The 17,758-nt window shown below is 47.2% G+C and overlaps 1 protein-coding gene across 1 annotated transcript in view; it reads right to left on the bottom strand.

The window, feature by feature from the left end:
• Positions 1-2,894: 2,894 nt before the first annotated feature.
• Positions 2,895-17,758, bottom strand: part of Mat89Ba (nucleolar protein 6 Mat89Ba) — a 38,600-nt gene continuing 23,736 nt past the window's right edge. Inside the window, exons 15-22 of the mRNA XM_089552485.1 lie at positions 16,472-16,626; positions 14,851-15,014; positions 12,793-12,945; positions 11,750-11,847; positions 10,771-10,985; positions 9,385-9,564; positions 4,773-4,874; positions 2,895-3,158 (exon numbers count right to left, since the gene is read on the bottom strand). Coding sequence (XP_089408611.1) covers positions 3,018-3,158; positions 4,773-4,874; positions 9,385-9,564; positions 10,771-10,985; positions 11,750-11,847; positions 12,793-12,945; positions 14,851-15,014; positions 16,472-16,626 — 1,208 coding nt within the window. The 3' untranslated portion in view covers positions 2,895-3,017. The remainder of the gene's footprint in view (positions 3,159-4,772; positions 4,875-9,384; positions 9,565-10,770; positions 10,986-11,749; positions 11,848-12,792; positions 12,946-14,850; positions 15,015-16,471; positions 16,627-17,758) is intronic.

Genomic DNA, 17,758 nt, shown 5'->3' on the forward strand with positions numbered 1-17,758 from the left:
GTGATTTGTGGCTTCAACCTTTATAACGGCCGGATGCATGGCATGTATCTAACTGGTAGGAGAAAAATAATCTAGAATTTCAAGGAAAAAAAAGAAAAAAAAAACGGATTGGTGAGTAATTGCAGCGCATAAATGGCTGAGGTCAGTGCCATTGTCAACTTGACTTCACCAGATAGTCTCAGCACTGCATCAGTTGCCACTGCTGCAGAAGCTTTTCCTTGGTAGAGTGAAGTACCGATAGTAACCCCATATGGCTGCCATTGTGATGGGAGTAGATAATAGTAGATGCACTTGTAAAAGGCGTGTTTGAACAGAAGGGAGGTGCTAGCCTGAAATGGCAGTGACAGCTGTACTGCTTTTCATGGAGTCTTATGTCAGTACAGTGGTGGCATACAGCCGATGTTAGCGAGGGCCCTGAAATGCCTTTTGTTCAAGACATTTGCTTGTCTTCCCTCTCAGCATTGCCGACATGCTGCAAGGTGCAGTAGCAAGTGTTGCGCTCACAGTGCCCTCCGTTTTTGGCCAGGCATATTCCCTTATAAGGCTGAAAAAACTCGTTGGTTCATTGACAAAATCCTTCCAGAAGGGAACAATAACGCTGACAGCTCGCCCCGTGTCTCAGTTTTTACTCTCTGTGTTATTGTTCCCTTTCAGCTGTTAGAAAGGTTACATTCCCTCATGCTGCATAAGCATTTCATTTTGCTGACAGTTATAAATGTGCTGCCTTCTTTCCCTGCATTTGGAAACTTTCCGCTAGTAGTGGCGTCTTACCATCAGTGGTGCAGCACAAGCAGTCATGATGACAGAAAGGCCACAAGAGATAGTGTAGGATCAAAGGGAGCCTTGGGTATCAAGTCTAATCTGGACCAAGAAAGAAGGGGGAGTGTAAGAGGGATTCATTATTAAGTAATTGTGGTACACTTGACAGATGCAGACAAAACAAATGGGTGCTCACCATTTTGTTTGACATGTCTGGGTGTCTAGTGTAATCACTTATTAATGTCCTGACTAGCCAAGTCGCAGCATTATTGGGGCCTTTTAGTGGCTTCAGGACCTGTATAGGGCATAGGAACAAAATTCGATAAAGTGTCTGCCAATATTATTTCAAGGCATGTTCTCAGCATTAGTTGTGAGGTTTGTCATCTTCTAACCGCATCTGCAAAATGTGTCCACGGAAAGTGGTACCTTTCGTGTGACCTCATATGTCAGATTCAGACTTCATTGTGTGATGACAGTGTAGTATGTAGTAATGCAAATGAATAAAGGAATAAATAAGGAATAAAGGAATGAATACAGAAGAGAGTTGAAACAGATGGGAGATGAATGAGTGAAAGAAGAGAGGCCCAAAGGCAAAACCGCATCCGCCTCCAGGTGTAGATGAAACCCCAGCGATGGCATCACTGGTTGACCTCAATTTGGTAGCAGTATTCCAGACAACATTCGCATCAGAATTTCGAGCAACAGTTCCTCACGCAGCGTTCCGGGTGGTGTCATAGCATCTATATTTGAATATAGCTTACAGGTTTCAGTCAAGCTGGAGGCTAGCTTGCGAGGGTTTCAGAGGGATGACATAAGCACCTTCAGTTGTATGCTTTGCCAGACATGTTGAGATGTGAGAGTTGCTGCACCCTTTCCTTTCCTCAAAAACCAATTTTCTTATTAAATTATGTCATAACCGAAAAATCGGATATAACGAACAAGACCGGATATGAGAAGTGTCGCAGTATGTCGTAACGAGAAATTGCCGAAGTGGTGTAGTAGTCAAACGCAGCAGCAGCAGCAACATACGCAATGCTTTCGCATTTCTTGCTCTGAAGCAGACTTCAGTGCCCTCGTAATTTTTTGCTTCAGGCTACTGCGTTCCCAGATAACACGATTTCCATGCTACTATGCTCAAGTTTCGACAAATGGTAGTCATATAATACAGTTAAGAGACTAAACGCGCGTATGCAAACATACGAGTTGGCCAACCCTGGGTGCAAGCAACACGAAGAGCTGGAATGCAGCGACAGTTCCTCGCCAATGTGGTTTCTTTACAGTGCATACTAGACACCAAGGAGAGCAGCATAACAGAATGAGCTATGCTAACATACGAGCAGGCCATTCCAGCAGAGACGAAGAAGCAAATTGGAGCTGCTGCTTTGCAGTGTCTATAAAGGCTAGGGGGGAGAATTTCAGAACTATAACGGTGCGCTCACATATAAGTGGGCCAGGTTGGGGGAACGCAGCATGAAGAGCAGGAATACTGTGACAGTCAGCCACTCCAGTGGCTTCCTCAGTGCAATAACGGAAGGAGGTGAAACATCCAAAAACATGGAAGAGATTTCGGCTACTTTCACCACTGCCATCGGTGGATCGATGTGTTTTGAAGTTTCTTCTGTGCTAAGGACAATGCAAATGCAGTCTGAATTCTACAAGCACTAGAAGAAGAGCGGTTCCAACTTTATGCCAAGAAATTCCAATCCACATTTTCCAAAATTAGGCAGTCTGGACTGTGTTTTCCCATATAAATACATCCCCCCCACCCCATTTTTAGAAAACCTATACAAGAGGTTTTACTGTACATGCAACCAGCAAAACAACCTACATACTAAAGGTGAATGACATTAAGGACAAACTGCAGGGAGGTGTGTCCATCTTTACGGAGCAGGACAGCACCTCGGCTTCTCCCACATACCATAAAGCTCTGGTTGGGCATATTGGAGCTGTTCACGTTTCACAATATCGGACCCAGTGTTTCAACAAAGATGTCTTCCAGGGAGGTGTGTCCATCTTTACGGAGCAGGACAGCACCTCGGCTTGTCCCACATACCATAAAGCTCTGGTTGGGCATATTGGAGCTGTTCACGTTTCACAATATCGGACCCAGTGTTTCAACAAAGATGTCTTCCCACTTCATGTGGACATGTGATGGGGTAGCAGCAGCATTTCAAACACTGCATCCATCATGCTCTTTATTTACAAGTCGTTTTTCTCTTTAATTTAAAAAAATCGGAGTCCTATGCACATAGCACCGTCTAGATGGTCCACTTGCTGGTCCTTGCCTCAACGGATGCCACCAGGCCGTTTCCGAGAATCCTGAAGTCTTCTACGATGGCCTCCACATTGGGCACCATCATGTCCTTGCCCTTGAGCAAGTAACCCCCCATGTGGGACACCTGCACCAATCCAGATATTGCGGTCAATTGCTGGCAGCAAAGTACTACCACTAACAGCCACACACACACACACTGGAGGCAATGTTTTGCCAGAGCTTTACATAGTACACTTGCAACTCACATATGCACAAATACAGCTATGAGAACAGTGGTCAAAGATAAGAACTCATCAATTAAAATACTGCGCTTACTTGACTGTAATGCGCACCCATTCATGGTCAGAGAAAAAAATTGCAATGCGTTCTACTCCAAGACGAGGCCTATAACCATCCACCCTATTTCATTGGTGCACAGGATAGTATTGCTTGGGAACACTATGCCTTTTGGGAGTGTCTTGTGCTTGAAAACTACTAGGAACGAAAGCAGTCTGTGCCCGTCCGCAGTGCAGCAATGCATTATGGTTACTCTGTTTTTTCTTCTTGACCAGGGGAAAAAATGTGCATTTGTTTCGCCCCCTTCATTTCCACCATTGCGGTGGCAGGCACGTCAAAGCAGATAGGCATGAAACACAAAAAGCGTCAAGCTTTTCAAATTCCTCCGGCAATTTCTGGTCGACACCTGTTTGTTTTTGAATTGAAGATGCATGCCTTCTCGTAAAGCCTGTTATCCAGCACCTGCTGCCTTAAACTACTACACCCATGTTAAGCCCTCCTGCATCACCAAATGCACAGCCTTAACTTTCAAGACTCCCGTAGTCACAGGTCCGTGATCTGTTCGCTGTTGATGCATGAAGTTGGCAAGCTCTTCTATTTCTCGAATCTGGCCCTTCTTCGGCCAACTGAAACCCCTCTCAGTCGACTTGTTGGCAAAAATCCCATCGCTTTGCTTCTGCCAATCATACAAGTTTCGGGAACACCATACGTGCAGAGGCAGTCCTAATGCCATTTGGCTCACCAAGCTGCCATTTTGTAATCCCGATGACCTAAGGCACTGCTCGTGTAGTTTCATTTTCATACTTAACGCCAATGCATATGTCATTTTTACTTTCAGATGATTTTTTATTATGGAAAAAACCGTGCACATTAGAATCAGGTACATACAGTAAGTAAATAAATTTACACACACTTCCCTCAGACTTCATACTATATGCATGGCATGCAGAAAACTTCACTCTCTAGATGTAGCATCTCAAACAAGCACCAGACTGGTCTGCCCAAGCCATCAAAAGATGAAAATGGAAGACGGCAACAACAGTGAGAAAGAGACAAGCAGAGCCTGTTACCGTGCCAGTGCAGAAGCTGGGCCCAGTGGCAACATTATGCACTGGTCAACAATGACTGGTCTCTTTCAGTGTTAGCAGGCCAACAAGTTCGCTGGGGCTAGAAATACCAAGCCATGTTAAAGAAAACAATACTGTCCTTTAGGCCTCCATCTAGCCCTTTTCATGACTGCGAATGAAGTAATGGAACGTACTAGGGTAGAAAGCAGAGCAGGTCTGCAACCGGAAAAGACTGTTTTAGGCACTTGCCCTGTCTCATCTGTGTATACTCTTTCATTTTCCTTTCCCACACAATGAGCTATATTGCGTGTCAGATGTGAAAGCTTGTTTTGAAAGTGGTGCCATCTATCTGGCCTCTTCTCACTTGTTTCTGCGCACATTAAACCCAGTCTCACCTTCAGTGGCTGGGGGACAAAGGCGTTTGGCTTCCACAGAACGGCCACCAGGTTGCCTCCGTAGCGGTCGTAGAAGAACAGGGCCAACTCCCCGTATGCGCCCTGCAGAAGGTGCAATGCTTTCTCACCTCATACGGACACAACATGAAGCTGCCGCTTTCACATGTGAAGAAAAAGCCGCAGCTCAAACCAGAAAAAAAGCCAGAAAAAAAATTAAAAGCATAAACAGTTTCAGATGGAGCTCGCTATTTCTGCGAACAAGCCAACAACACAGTCTACACAGGCCTAAAGGAAGCCCAATCGTATGTTTTGAAATGCCAAACGCCAACTGTTAATTTTCTACAGACATACAAACAACTGTGCAAAAGCATCTCGCTGGTTGTGAAATCGTTAACAATGTTTTCTAGTGAGTGAAGGAAACAGACACTCAAGGGATCACGAAGTCACCTATTCTTTTTGCAGAGGCAGATAATGCAAAAAGCTCAGAAAATATGACGCGATAAGCTTCAAGGTTGTTGTGTACACAGACTGTGAATGTTATGTCTGAAACGATTTGACAGTCCTGTAGAGACTATTGCAAAAGAGAATTCATAATCTGTCAAACATAGAGCCAACAATGACTGAAGCTGAAGGCATGCACATTGAGCAATGGATCAAATGGTGTCACAGAATGTGGACTGTAAATGCAGTGTAAAAGCAATGGTGGTCTAAACCATGATAAAAACCTGAAACCTGTGATCAAAATTCTTTTTTTGGTTCAACACAACCATTGAGACAGGGTCTAAGCGTCACGAATAATGGCTGCTGGCAGATGCAATGAAACTTCAAGCAACTTCTTGTGTTGCTCTGCAACCCTCTGAGGGCGCAATGATGATGGAATGTATCAAGGTCACATGGGCAGTCCACAATTCGTAACTGTGAATAGTGATTAATTGTTGTTAACTCATCACTTAATGTCACCAAATGGTTTTCCTTCAACATCCTCTATAGTATTGCAGCAAAGAAGTCGACGAAGTCAACCTTTTTTTAAAAAAATGACCATCTGAAATTGTGGGGTCGACCTATTGCAGAGCCGCCCTATTTGCAGAGGTCTAAGGTAATTTCAGACGAGCGGTGGGTAGTACTCGCTCCGTGCCAGCGCCCATCCCCAGCAATTCATGGAGCTCCATAAGTAAAAAAAAGTTAATTGATATGCAAATCAGTTTCGCTAATAAAAATTCGAATCACACATTGTTTGTCCGGCTCGTTCACGCTGCCAGTTGCTTCCTCGAATGTTTTTTTTTACGTTACGTTTCTTTTTTCTGTTGTGCAAATTCACCCATTGGAATAAATTACAGGAAAAGATACAGGCTAGTTTCGATGATGAAGGCAAACAGGGCTTCATGCTGAGGCCCGTTATACGTTATTGCTTCGAGTTATGTATTGCTTCGAGTTACCGTATTTACTCGCGTAATGAACCCACTCGCGTAATGAACCCACCCCCCACTTTCTTAGACGAGAAATGAATTTTTTTTTTTCCGTCGCCGAAATAACGCGCACCCGCCCTGGGGGTCCATGCGTCGTGTGTGTGCATCTTCGAGTTATCTTGGCGGAAATGACCGGCGCTGTCGACGACCATAAAATTGTCAGATCGCACCGTGATAAGCATCTTTTGAAGCGAATGATGCTGAGCACCGGCGACACGAACAACGCGGGCATCGACTGCGTGCTTCGTTGGCGGATGCGCAAAAGGGATTTACTGGAGCATCGTCATTGAAATGGGGTGACGCAGCTTCCATTACGCTATTCTATTTACGCTATTATTTTTTCTTTGTATTTCAAGACCCAGTTTGTCAAACTTTTCTAATTCATCGTTTTCTTATAGCGATGATGATGATCGTGCACGTTGCCGAGTGGCTTCCATGAAATCGAAAACGAAACCTCTGCTTATAGCGCCATGCCTGCGCGGCGGCGGCAGTGCGAAGTAAAGACAAACGCACTTCAACGGCGCTGGTCGCCATTTCGCTAGCACTTCGCTTTGTTGCTGTTGGAGTTGAGTGCGCGCTACGGCCTTGGCGTTATTTCGTGCGTCCTCTGCATTTGCTGTGCGTTGTGTACGGCCTTGGCGTTATTTCGTGCGTGCTGTGCGTTGTGTGATGGGGCGTTACGCTAGTTACACGGCAGCTTTCAAACTCAATGTTGTGGAGCATGCCTTAGAGCATGGAAACCGTGCGGCTGGACGGCATTTCAGTGTGGACCCCGTGCGTGTGCGCTACTGGAGGAACCAGCAGGACGAACTGAGAGCGACGAAGAAAGATCGCCGCGCCTTTCGAGGGCCGAAGCAGGGCAAGTTTCCTCGCGTGGAAGAAGAAGTCTTGAATTATGTCAAGAGGCTCCGCAATGAAGGATGTGCCGTGTCCCATGAGCTCATACAGAATCACGCGCGGGCCACTGCAAGAGGCCATGGCATTCCCGCAAATGAATTTAAGGCCAGTTTTGGCTGGACGACGCGTTTCATGCGACGGAACGGGCTGTGCCTCAGAAGACGCACAACGTTATGCCAACGGCTGCCGGCGGATTGCGACGACAAAGTGCGTGATTTCCACCGCTTTGTTATTCGTGTCCGTGAGGAGAAAAAGTTTCTGCTCTCGCAGATCGGGAACGCGGACCAGACGCCTATCTGCTTCGACATGCCAAGAAACAGCACGGTCGATACCAAAGGTTCTAAAAGTGTGCTGGTGAAGACGACAGGCGCTGAGAAGCAGCGGTGTACCGTGATGTTGGCGATAACAGCGGACGGCAGGAAGCTGCCTCCGTTCGTTATCTTCAAGAGAAAAACTCTGCCAAAGGGAGCTCTTCCGGCTGGTATCCACGTTCGCGCATATGAGAAGGGGTGGATGTCGGCTGATCTGATGTCCGACTGGCTGAAAACAGTCTGGGGACGGCGGCCCGGAGCACTGCTTCTGCCATCGCTGCTTGTTCTCGACAGCTTCCGCGGTCATCTCGAAAAAAATGTCCGCCGCCGAATGACCGAGTTGCGCACGGACCTCGCTGTCATCCCAGGTGGCCTTACATCACTGCTGCAGCCCCTTGATGTGTCAGTGAATAAGCCCTTCAAGGACAACGTGCGGCGGCTCTATGCTGAGTGGATGGCCGCGGGGAACCACGACCTGACTCCCGCAGGCAAGATCAGGAGGCCCACCATCGACATGCTGTGCCGATGGGTCCTAGAAGCGTGGAGCATGATATCCACTGAGGTCATCATCCACAGCTTCAAAAAGACCGGCATCTCAAACAGCCTTGACGGCACTGAAGACGACGCACTGTGGGCCGACGCCGATGCTGACGATGTGGCAAGCGACATTAGTCGAAGTGACTCAGATAGCGAGACCGAGTGAGGTCTTAAGTAGCCAGAGGCTTGTGAATAAAAATGTATTTTTATTCACATTCATCGCGTACGTGTTTGTACTATAAAGGTAAGGTTGTGACCGCGATTTTCCTCAATGTGACATGAAATTTCGACCTTCTCAAAAATTTCGAAAAATTTTTTCCCGCGTAATGAACCCACCCCCTAAATTTATGTCAATCTATGTGGAAAAAAGGTGGGTTCATTACGCGAGTAAATACGGTATGTGCACACCGCAATGGCGTCCCATAGGAAACTACACAATGAAGTGCAATGGCAGGGAGGGGAGATGTACGCGTCAACTTATATTTTCAATCAACATTTTTTTGGCCAGCAAGGTCTATCAGTTGAGGGGTTGACTTACATTGAGAGTCTACTTATACGTGGCAATACAGCAGAATATCGATATGAACCCGCTTGATACGAATTTCGGGATCATAAGAATTCATAAAATTCCTCGGTCGGAGTGTATTGTGGCCAATGTGCACAATTTCCGGTGTTTCGAACACTCTCCCGGGCCACTACAGGTGATATGAGCACAAGAGCCATGGCTGCACCCTCAAGCACTAACCGCTGCTCGTACATCGCCAACTCCGTAACTGCTAGTCACGCCATATGCTCACAGAACAGCGAGAGGCAGCACGTGGCCTGCACATCGCCAACGTCACGATCGCCAGACGCGCTGTATGCACCGTGAGTAGTGAGCTGTGGCTACGCAGCCATAAATAAATCCCATCAACCCTGTGAACAGATCAGCATGAAAACATTTCCCATGCTTCCGCATATGGACCATGTCCATTTTGGACGATGTGAAATTTCTGACCTGAAGAACCCCAGGTGGTCGAAATTTCCGGAGCCCTCCACTACGGCATCCCTCATAGCCTGGGTTGCTTTGGGACGTTAAACCCCCATAAACCCCCACCTATTCTGCAACACAGTGTGTAATTGTGTGAGGCACACGAAATGCTTCCAGTGGGAGCACACCCTTAGTGGTGTGCTCCCTTCACTTGTGGGTAATAGAATAGGATGCAAGAGTGTCAGTTGCAAGTGCATTTTCTTATTAAGCCTCACCCTGAAGGATCACTTTGACGAATTGACTGCATGAAAGAGCTCTTTACTCAAAAGATTATACAGGCAAGATGGAGTGTTGCCGCTGAAATTCCACACGTTCATAACCTCACGAAGAGTTAGAAGTGAATGTATTTGGTAACGAGTGAAATCACACACCTCAAGGGCCTTCACGTACTCGGCGACGACGTCGAAGCCAACAACGGGGAGCATGTTGCTCTTCGACGGCCTCAGGCCAGTTGTGACGCTGCAGTCCACAGCCGTGTGTGCCGTGGGGACCCGCTTCTCGTCCAGGTGGATGATCACATCGTACGGGCCAAGAGGAGGCCGGAATATTTGCTGCAGACACAGGGAGTCCACACATGAGCATGCATTTGAGGAAACAACAACAAATGAAAAATTAGACGTGAATTACATATTTATATGTGCTGGCTAAGCATACAAGCAACAGAGACCTGACAAAAAAAAAAAGGGGGGGGGGGGGGGGAGGAAACAATCACCCTCACACCAGTCAGGTGTGTTTCATTTATCAGACGCCTTTCCAAGTTAATGATGGAAATTGTCGAGCTTTTCAGTTGCTGCCACTTTCTTTGCGTATCGATTTTTTAAAACTGAAATGGTGAAACTATATTGTGACGAAGACGAAGCTGGCAGTGGCGCGGGACGGAGCACTCGCGCTAGGCCAGCGGCCATTAAATCATCTCTTGTTCATGGTTCACCACGCCTCATTCTTCGGCTGGCCGCCACGTAACATTTGGTGGAGGTGCTGGGGTAATCATCAGCATCCTGGTCCAGGAGCTTTGGCGTCAGCCGTGAGTTCTTGGCCTGCGTCGCCCGGCTTGCCCCAGCCTCTCCGACCTGAACAGACCTCGCCGTTGCTCCCCCGCCCCGTCCTCCGCCCTGACCACCCGACACGACGAACTGGAAGCGACCCTTGACCGACGCGACCTGCCGACCCCACTGACCCAAGATGCTGCACACACATGAAGACACCGTTCCCTTGCCCCGGCCGTTCGGCGCGTCTTAGGGCCATGGCGGTCGGCTCCTGGCGACCTGCGGCCCGGAAGCTTCATAGACCGGGACTCATTCTCTCATCTTTCTCATCGTGGCGGCCAGCACTGCACCATCTTCTACATACTGTTCAACCCCCCACTCAAGACCATCGCGATTTCGCCGCCTGTTCGTCACCGATCGGGACGATCGCTCAGTGGCCCCGGGTAGTGTGACGAAGACGAAGCTGGAAGTGGCGCGGGACGGAGCGCTCGTGCTAGGCCAGCGGCCATTAAATCATCTTTTGTTCATGGTTCACCACGTCTCATTCTTCGGCTGGCCGCCACGTAACAATATGCACTTAGTGCTTGCATTAGTTAGCTCCTGGAGTCTAAAGCTCTTTGAAGCTGACACAAAATGAGCTCGAAGTGAAAAAAAAAAATTAAACCATGCAAGTGACCTGGTTACAATGCGAGACGGGAATCGCTGATGACAACAACCTTTGAGTCCTGTGTCACCAGCTAACCTGATTTCCTGCAAAGGTCCTTGACTCACCCGAATGTCAGCCTCGAGAGGGCACAAGATTTGCCCTTCCAGGACTCGAAGCGACTCTCTAGCCAAAGCCGTGAGGCGCTGCAGGATCTGCCCCGTTGGAGAGTGCCGCGTCCAGTGCGACACGTGACGCCCATCCAGCGGAGTCGCGATGAACATCGGGGGCAGCGTGGACCTCTGGTTGACAAAGTTAGAGTGCAGCTCTGCCACCTGCTCCTCTGCACACCGCCACAAAGACACACGAGCAATAAAACGCCTTCAGGGCGAAGCTCGTTACGAAGTCGTCACATTTCTCTCTCCACGAGTTCTTCAGTTCTGCCAGTTACAAAGCTCCGATACGAAATCTGACCATGACCGTCGGCCAGTTCCCGGACATACACAAACGGAGCGCCATCTGTGAGTCGGGCAGCCAGGTATCTATGCGGCCTGCAGCTTTCATTTCTCTGCTATCTCCGTGTTCTCTCAGCTGTGTTGAGCAGTTCATTTGAATGCTGCAGGTGACGTGACAGTCTACTGACCTCCATGTTTTAGAACAATCAGTGCGGCAGATTTAGCAATCGGTGTAACCAAAGAGTGCTGCCTCTCTATATAACAGACAGCCTTAGTTCCTTCACAACCTGTCTCTGCAGTGCATTTAATGCCATCCTTAAGTTGCTCCATACAAATAAGGCAACTGTGCTCTTCCAGTGCACTAACACAAGTCAACTTGCAATTCTAAAGGCATTCAAGTCAGAGCATTGCTGACTGCCAATTCTAATAAAACAATGGAATCGACTGAAACATCCTCTGCCAGCAATCACATGCCAGAAATGTAACGCGCTCTCAGCAGAGGTTCAACATTCTAAGAGGCGAGTGCTGGATGCATATTAGTACAAGGATGGATACTATATTACACCAGTGGATATTCGCCCATGCAGCGGTTTCCCAAACTACCCCACAGTCATAAACACTGTAAAGCTTTAGTGTGTGGGCCTCAACTCACTTGTGAACTTGTCCGCCAGGTTGAGGATGAGGGGCTGCCTTGCCCAATCATGGTTTGCCAGCAGGGCAAGGAACCGCTGAAAGCCCAGTCTTGGTGAGCTGCGAAAAACCATACGGTACACTGGACATTGAGCAGATAAGTCTTCTACTGACAAGGAAAACAAGGCACCGACAGTAAAGCACCAATAATTTGAACTCAGTTCATTTGAAACCCAAGTTCAACGATTTTCGGTGATCCCAAAATTCACCACACAAATTTTGCAGTGTAATATGAGCAGCAAGTGCACTGCTAACTGAATAATTAATTAATTGAACAATAATTAATTGACTTTGGCTGCAGCCTCCAAGGCTTCTACCATGCATAGGCAAATGCAGTGCTGGTTCAGTCATTGAGTTACATAAAGAGAGACGCACAGATGTGATCTGCTGGTGTAGAAAATGGTGCGACTGAAATTGCAATGGCCAGAACTGATGGTACAATAACAACCCCCGCAAAGCTCGTGCTATAGTTTCAACTTAATCTACAGACTGCAACTGCAGCTTTGTTGAGTGCAATGGCGGTGACTTCAAAAGCTGTGTTTGATTCAATGCATTTAATGTTTGCTTTTTAATTTTAAATTTCATTTCCCATTTGGATGATTCAAAAGCTCATTTACTAGTTCACGCGTTTCCACAGTAGCAGTCCAACAAACTCTCAATTAATGAGGTTCTACTGCACGAGGATCAATCGTAACGATAGTGCGTCTTCCCCCCACTCCTCTGCGTTAAGAGAATGAGAAACAACACACCAGCAGATTACCACTTCACCGGCTCTACCAGTATAATATGGAAGATACGAGACTTCACAGGGTCAACACGTGCCCCACGGAGTGGCAACAGAAGTTTTCAGTTTTCAGCATTACAACACAATGGGAGCAACATGGAAAAAAAAAAAAGAAGGCAGGGTGACAAGCATCAGCTGTGCAGTGGAACTCCCGCGACAGGCTCAAAGAGCAGTGCATACAACAAAGTGATGGACGCGGGCTTAGAAGAGTCCCGACTTACTTGGGCACCACGTACGGGGCAGGAGACACGTAGACCGCAGCTGCAAGCAGTTCGACGCATTCCTCCGTCAGGTGATTGCTCAGCAGCTGTGATGCCACCCAGCGCTTGGCGAGTCGGCAAGCTGCGCTGAACGTGCTGTGCTGCTGCTGCAGCCTGCGAGGCCGCCATGAAAAGAATGGGAAAAAAAAAGGGAAAGAAAATTTACGGCATGTGGATATTTGAAAACGCAAAGTTACGGAGCATGTACTACAGGCCTGATCAATGTGATATCAAAATCAGAGTGAAACTCATAAGTGAATCGTAATCTTTAATCCACAAGTTACACCCTGCCATTTGAAACATTTGGTTGACGCATGACTTCTGTGGAACATTCTCTTCAACATTCTTCGATGCTCTTTGAAGTTACAATCAACGAGGCTCTACTGAACAAACAAAAGAATGGTTTGGCTATTTGTGGCAGCGTTGTGCTAAGCATGAGCGAGGTTCAAGAAATCAAGCAAACCAGTTGCAACACTAAGAAGTACTTGCAGCTGGGCTTGTTGGTGCGTAATCGTGAAAGACATGAGAGCGCAAAACGGCAACATGGACGAGTAAGGGAAGCAGCGCTCATCCTGTTCCCTTACTCGTCTGTGTTGCCATTTTGCGTTCTCAAGTCTTTCACAGTTGCCACACGTCCAAAATTTTAGTCACATTTATAACACTTATTTTTCTATGAGATGCGCGATGGTGCTGCGTAAAATTCCAAAAAGTCAAACATGCCTGAAAAATTGATCTGTGACTGTGAGTGCGAGCCTGTTGCCAAACAAGCTTCACACGGCTCTATCATCTGAAATGCGACAAACCCTGCCTGCACAGCATGCCGAGGAAACGCTGCCATCTCATGCAGGTTTACAAGCTCATACAGTACGACTGTTTGATCGCCAGCAACAGTCACTCTTGGTTTGAGGCTGCAAACAACTTACCGCATAAACGCTTGTAAGGGCCGCACCTGTGTATGGGCCGCAGCCCGTTTTCCCGAAGGAAATGTTTAAAAAAAAATAAATCCGTGTAAGGGCCGCACCCAAACTTTCCACGACCCAGGTGGGAATAGCCTTCTAAATGCACGCGCCGTGGCCTCCGCGATCAGCTCCGGCTGCGAGCAAAGTGCGCTTGATCGCGGAGGCCATGCACGCGCACAGGAGCTTCCAAGTGCCGTCCATGGATGGCGCTCGAGGCCGCGGTCATCATCATCATCATCATCGTAAACTTTTTTCTCCGCCGCGATCTCCCGCTATCCACATCGACATCAGCATCGCCAGCGCCAGCCATTTGTTGCTTTTATGGCGTGTTAGCGTGCTCGCCGTAGTTGTGGTGGTCGTAGCCTTCGCGTGCTACCGCCGAGCTTTGCAGTTTTAGCACGATGGGCAAGCGCCTTAATAGCTACACGGCTGGGAGTTAGCTCTCGAACATGCAAGCGTGCGGCGGGCAGGATATTCGACGTGGCCGAGGAGTGCGTCCGATGATGGTGCAACCAGAAGCACAAGCTGAGAAACACAAGCTGCAAAAAGCCCGCTTTCCGAGACAAGCCGTGCGAGTTTCCCGAAATGGAAGAGCTGCTCTCTTATGTGATGGAAGTGCGGAACAACGGCTACGCATTGACAGCGGACGTGCTGCACGGCTTCGTTTGGGATGAGCGTGCACCAGAGCACAGCACCAGCTCAGAGTCGGAATACTCGGCGAGTGACGATTGGATGCAGAATAAATGCCGTTCATTCCCTGATTGGTGTGTTTTTAGTTTAAAAATTTTTTTTTTTCTAAAGTCGCGTGTATGGGCCGCACCCCGAAAATTGGCCCCCGAATCTGGAAAAAAAAAAGAGGCCCTTGCACGCGCTTATACAGTATGTCATGCTGCTTTTCAACCATGGTCGTGTGTATGTATCTATTCAGTGTAGCATTACACGTAATTCCGAAAGGTGGAACTTTCAGGAGGCATCTGAGTGCACTACAGTACCACCACAGAAGGTATCTTTCACAGCAATAGTAGCAGTGGGATTTCGTCGTGTCCTGACGTGAACTCACCCATGCAGTGTGCTGGTGAGGCTGGGCAAGATCTCAGTCTCAAACTCGATCTTGGAGCTGAGCTTGGTGTCCTTGATCTTGATGGCCCCATTAGGCGCCACTGTCTGCCGAGCTAGGCCAATCTCCTTGTGGGCTGCGATGCACACTCGAAACACAAACTCAGACTGTGCAAGAAAAAAGAGAAGAAAAAAAAGAGGTAGGAAAAGGAAAAAGAATAAGTGGACCTAATGACATCCCAGAGCTCTTGCGCAGCAGACGATACAATTACAAATCTCCGCACAACACACAGCTGCTGCTACATGCCTAATACAAGACCAAAGCTGGCCTGCCCAGAAGTTGGAACACTTAAGAAGTACTCATACTGCATTCCCTTCCTAACAACACTACATGTGTAATCATTCAGCAGAAATTACAAATTAGCGAACCCGCAATACAAACAAACAAACAAACAAACAAACAAACAAACAAAAAAGTGCCACAAATAACTTACACACTAAAACAAACTTCAAAAAATGTTCGAATATAATTGAATGACCCGAAAAAACTGTCCAGATTTTCTGGAAGTGCAGTAAATTTATTTTGTGATAGATTGGGCAATGGTTGTCTGATTCTGAGATGAGAATAACGCAGCGGCGACTGTTTTTCACGTTCCCATCAATGCTTTATTTATTGAGTGCATGTTGTCGGGATCACTGAAGCAGAGCTGCTGGCCATCGCATCCTTCACGGCGCGGTGGATCTTCACCTCATCACACCCACCATAAGTGGCACCACCACATGTGTAAAAGGCTTCACCGCACTGCAGGACCAAAACCACGCAAGCACAGGTGAAAGAAACGGCGCCGAAGCGGCGACACAAAAAGGTGACGAAAACACCACTGACGTGCCAATCAGCATCTGAACTGATGCTCAGCTTGATTAGATTGGCTGGCTGATGCTGGCTGGGTGGCATGAAGCTCAGAGAAGCGAAATCGAAACTAAGTCAGTCGGACTGTTCTCGGAGACGGGGCCGCCTGTCTTTCGTCACGCCTGGTGTCGTGTGCACGCCAAAGGCACACAAGTGAGTCTGCAGCATGGAACTCAGGTTTTGAATAGAGCCTTTAATTAATTAATTTAGAAGGTGCACTTATTATGCAGGTAAAATTTCATCTTTTCACAACAAAAGTGGCAATGGCACCTTTTTTTTCTTTTGATGCGTCTTTTAGTAGGCCAAAACCTTGCGGCAGAAATAAGGTGCTTCTTTATGCGAGTAAATATGGTTTGGTTTATGGGGTTTAACGTCCCAAAGCGACTAAGGCTATGAGAGACGCCGTAGTGGAGGGCTCCGGAAATTTCGACCACCTGGGGTTCTTTAACGTTCACTGACATCGCACAGTACACGGGCCTCGAATTTCTCCTCCAAAGAAATTCAACCGCCCGGCCGGGATCGAACCCGCGTCTTTCAGGACAGCAGCCGAGCACCATAGCCACTGAGCCACCGCGGCGGCCACGCGAGTAAATATGATATATCTTGCGCAGGTCCATGCAAGCTTTGCATGGTCCTGGTGATCGACCCACTAGTGGCAATATTTCCCTTATCACAAGCAGAAGAACATGTGGCACCCGATGACTGACCAACTGACCTTGAGGACATCGACGTGCTCTGGGCGCGCTGCCGTGACCAGGTGCTCATTGTCGCGCAGCAGCCGAGCGAGCGTCAGGTGGAAGGCGGCCTTGACACGACGCAGGGCCTCCAGATCATCGGGCCACTTGCCCGTGGCCTCCATGTGGACCACAACTGTGCACAGCACAGACAACTTAGAAAATGTGAAAATAGCGACACAAATGGGACCCACATGCAAAAAAAAAGACATAAGAGAATTAGAAAAAAATACAGAGGCGCGCAGTACGTTTTATATTTAATAAGTACAACAGAACTGATTCCCCATCCTCGTTAATGGCAGCAAATAATATTAAACCTCTCCACATCAGACGCAAGACAGCCCGCCTATCCAACTAATCCACGGAAAATTATGTATCTCTCCAGCCCCCTATGTGCAGTTTTCTGAAACGCGCAGAACTCGACGTCATCATAATCACACTTTAGCACCATACTTCGCGCATACTAATGCTTTTAAATCTTCTTTTTTCCCGAGAACTATTGACGAATGGAACGCCCTGCCTCTACAAGTGATAACGGCTGTTGATTTTGACAATGCACTTTGTGAGCTATTTTATATTGTATATGCGCTACACTGTTGTGTGAATGTGTTTTTCTGCCCTCCCTGCCTGGACCCAAATGAGGGTCTGCAGTATTGTGAAAATAAAAAAATAAAATAAACTCCGTCAAATTTTAGCTCTTAAGGGGGGACATGGGTCTTAGAGCATTTTTTTTTTATTTACAGACCAAATGCAATGAAACTGCACAGACTTATTCAGTTTTTTCTGCTGATTTCAAATATGCAATGTGTTTAGTTCTAGACCAATTAGTTCCTGAGATATTAATATATATCATGCCATTGTCTGCTGAAACAATAGAAAAGAAATGGGCCACCAGAAATTTAATTTTAATGTGTGGGTAGATACTACAATGTGTGAGGAATGCAACGCTGGAAGCAGTTTTCAGTTTTTTTGTCCGTGTGGACAAATGGGCTTAATAGTTAGTTTTCAAGTGAGTTGACCAGACATACAGTGCCAGAAAACATGACACACATGAAACTAACTATTAAGCCCATTTGTCCACACGGACAAAAAACTGAAAACTGCTTCCAGCGTTGCATTCCTCACACATTGTAGTATCTACCTGCATATTGAAATTAAATTTCTGGTGGCCCATCTCTTTTCTATTGTTTCAGCAGACAATGGCATGATATATATTAATATCTCAGGAACTAATTGGCCTAGAAATAAACACATTGCGTATTTGAAAT

The sequence above is a fragment of the Amblyomma mixtum genome, chromosome 7 (genome assembly GCF_055824585.1).
Source record: "Amblyomma mixtum isolate Tamu chromosome 7, ASM5582458v1, whole genome shotgun sequence".
NCBI lineage: Eukaryota > Metazoa > Arthropoda > Arachnida > Ixodida > Ixodidae > Amblyomma > Amblyomma mixtum.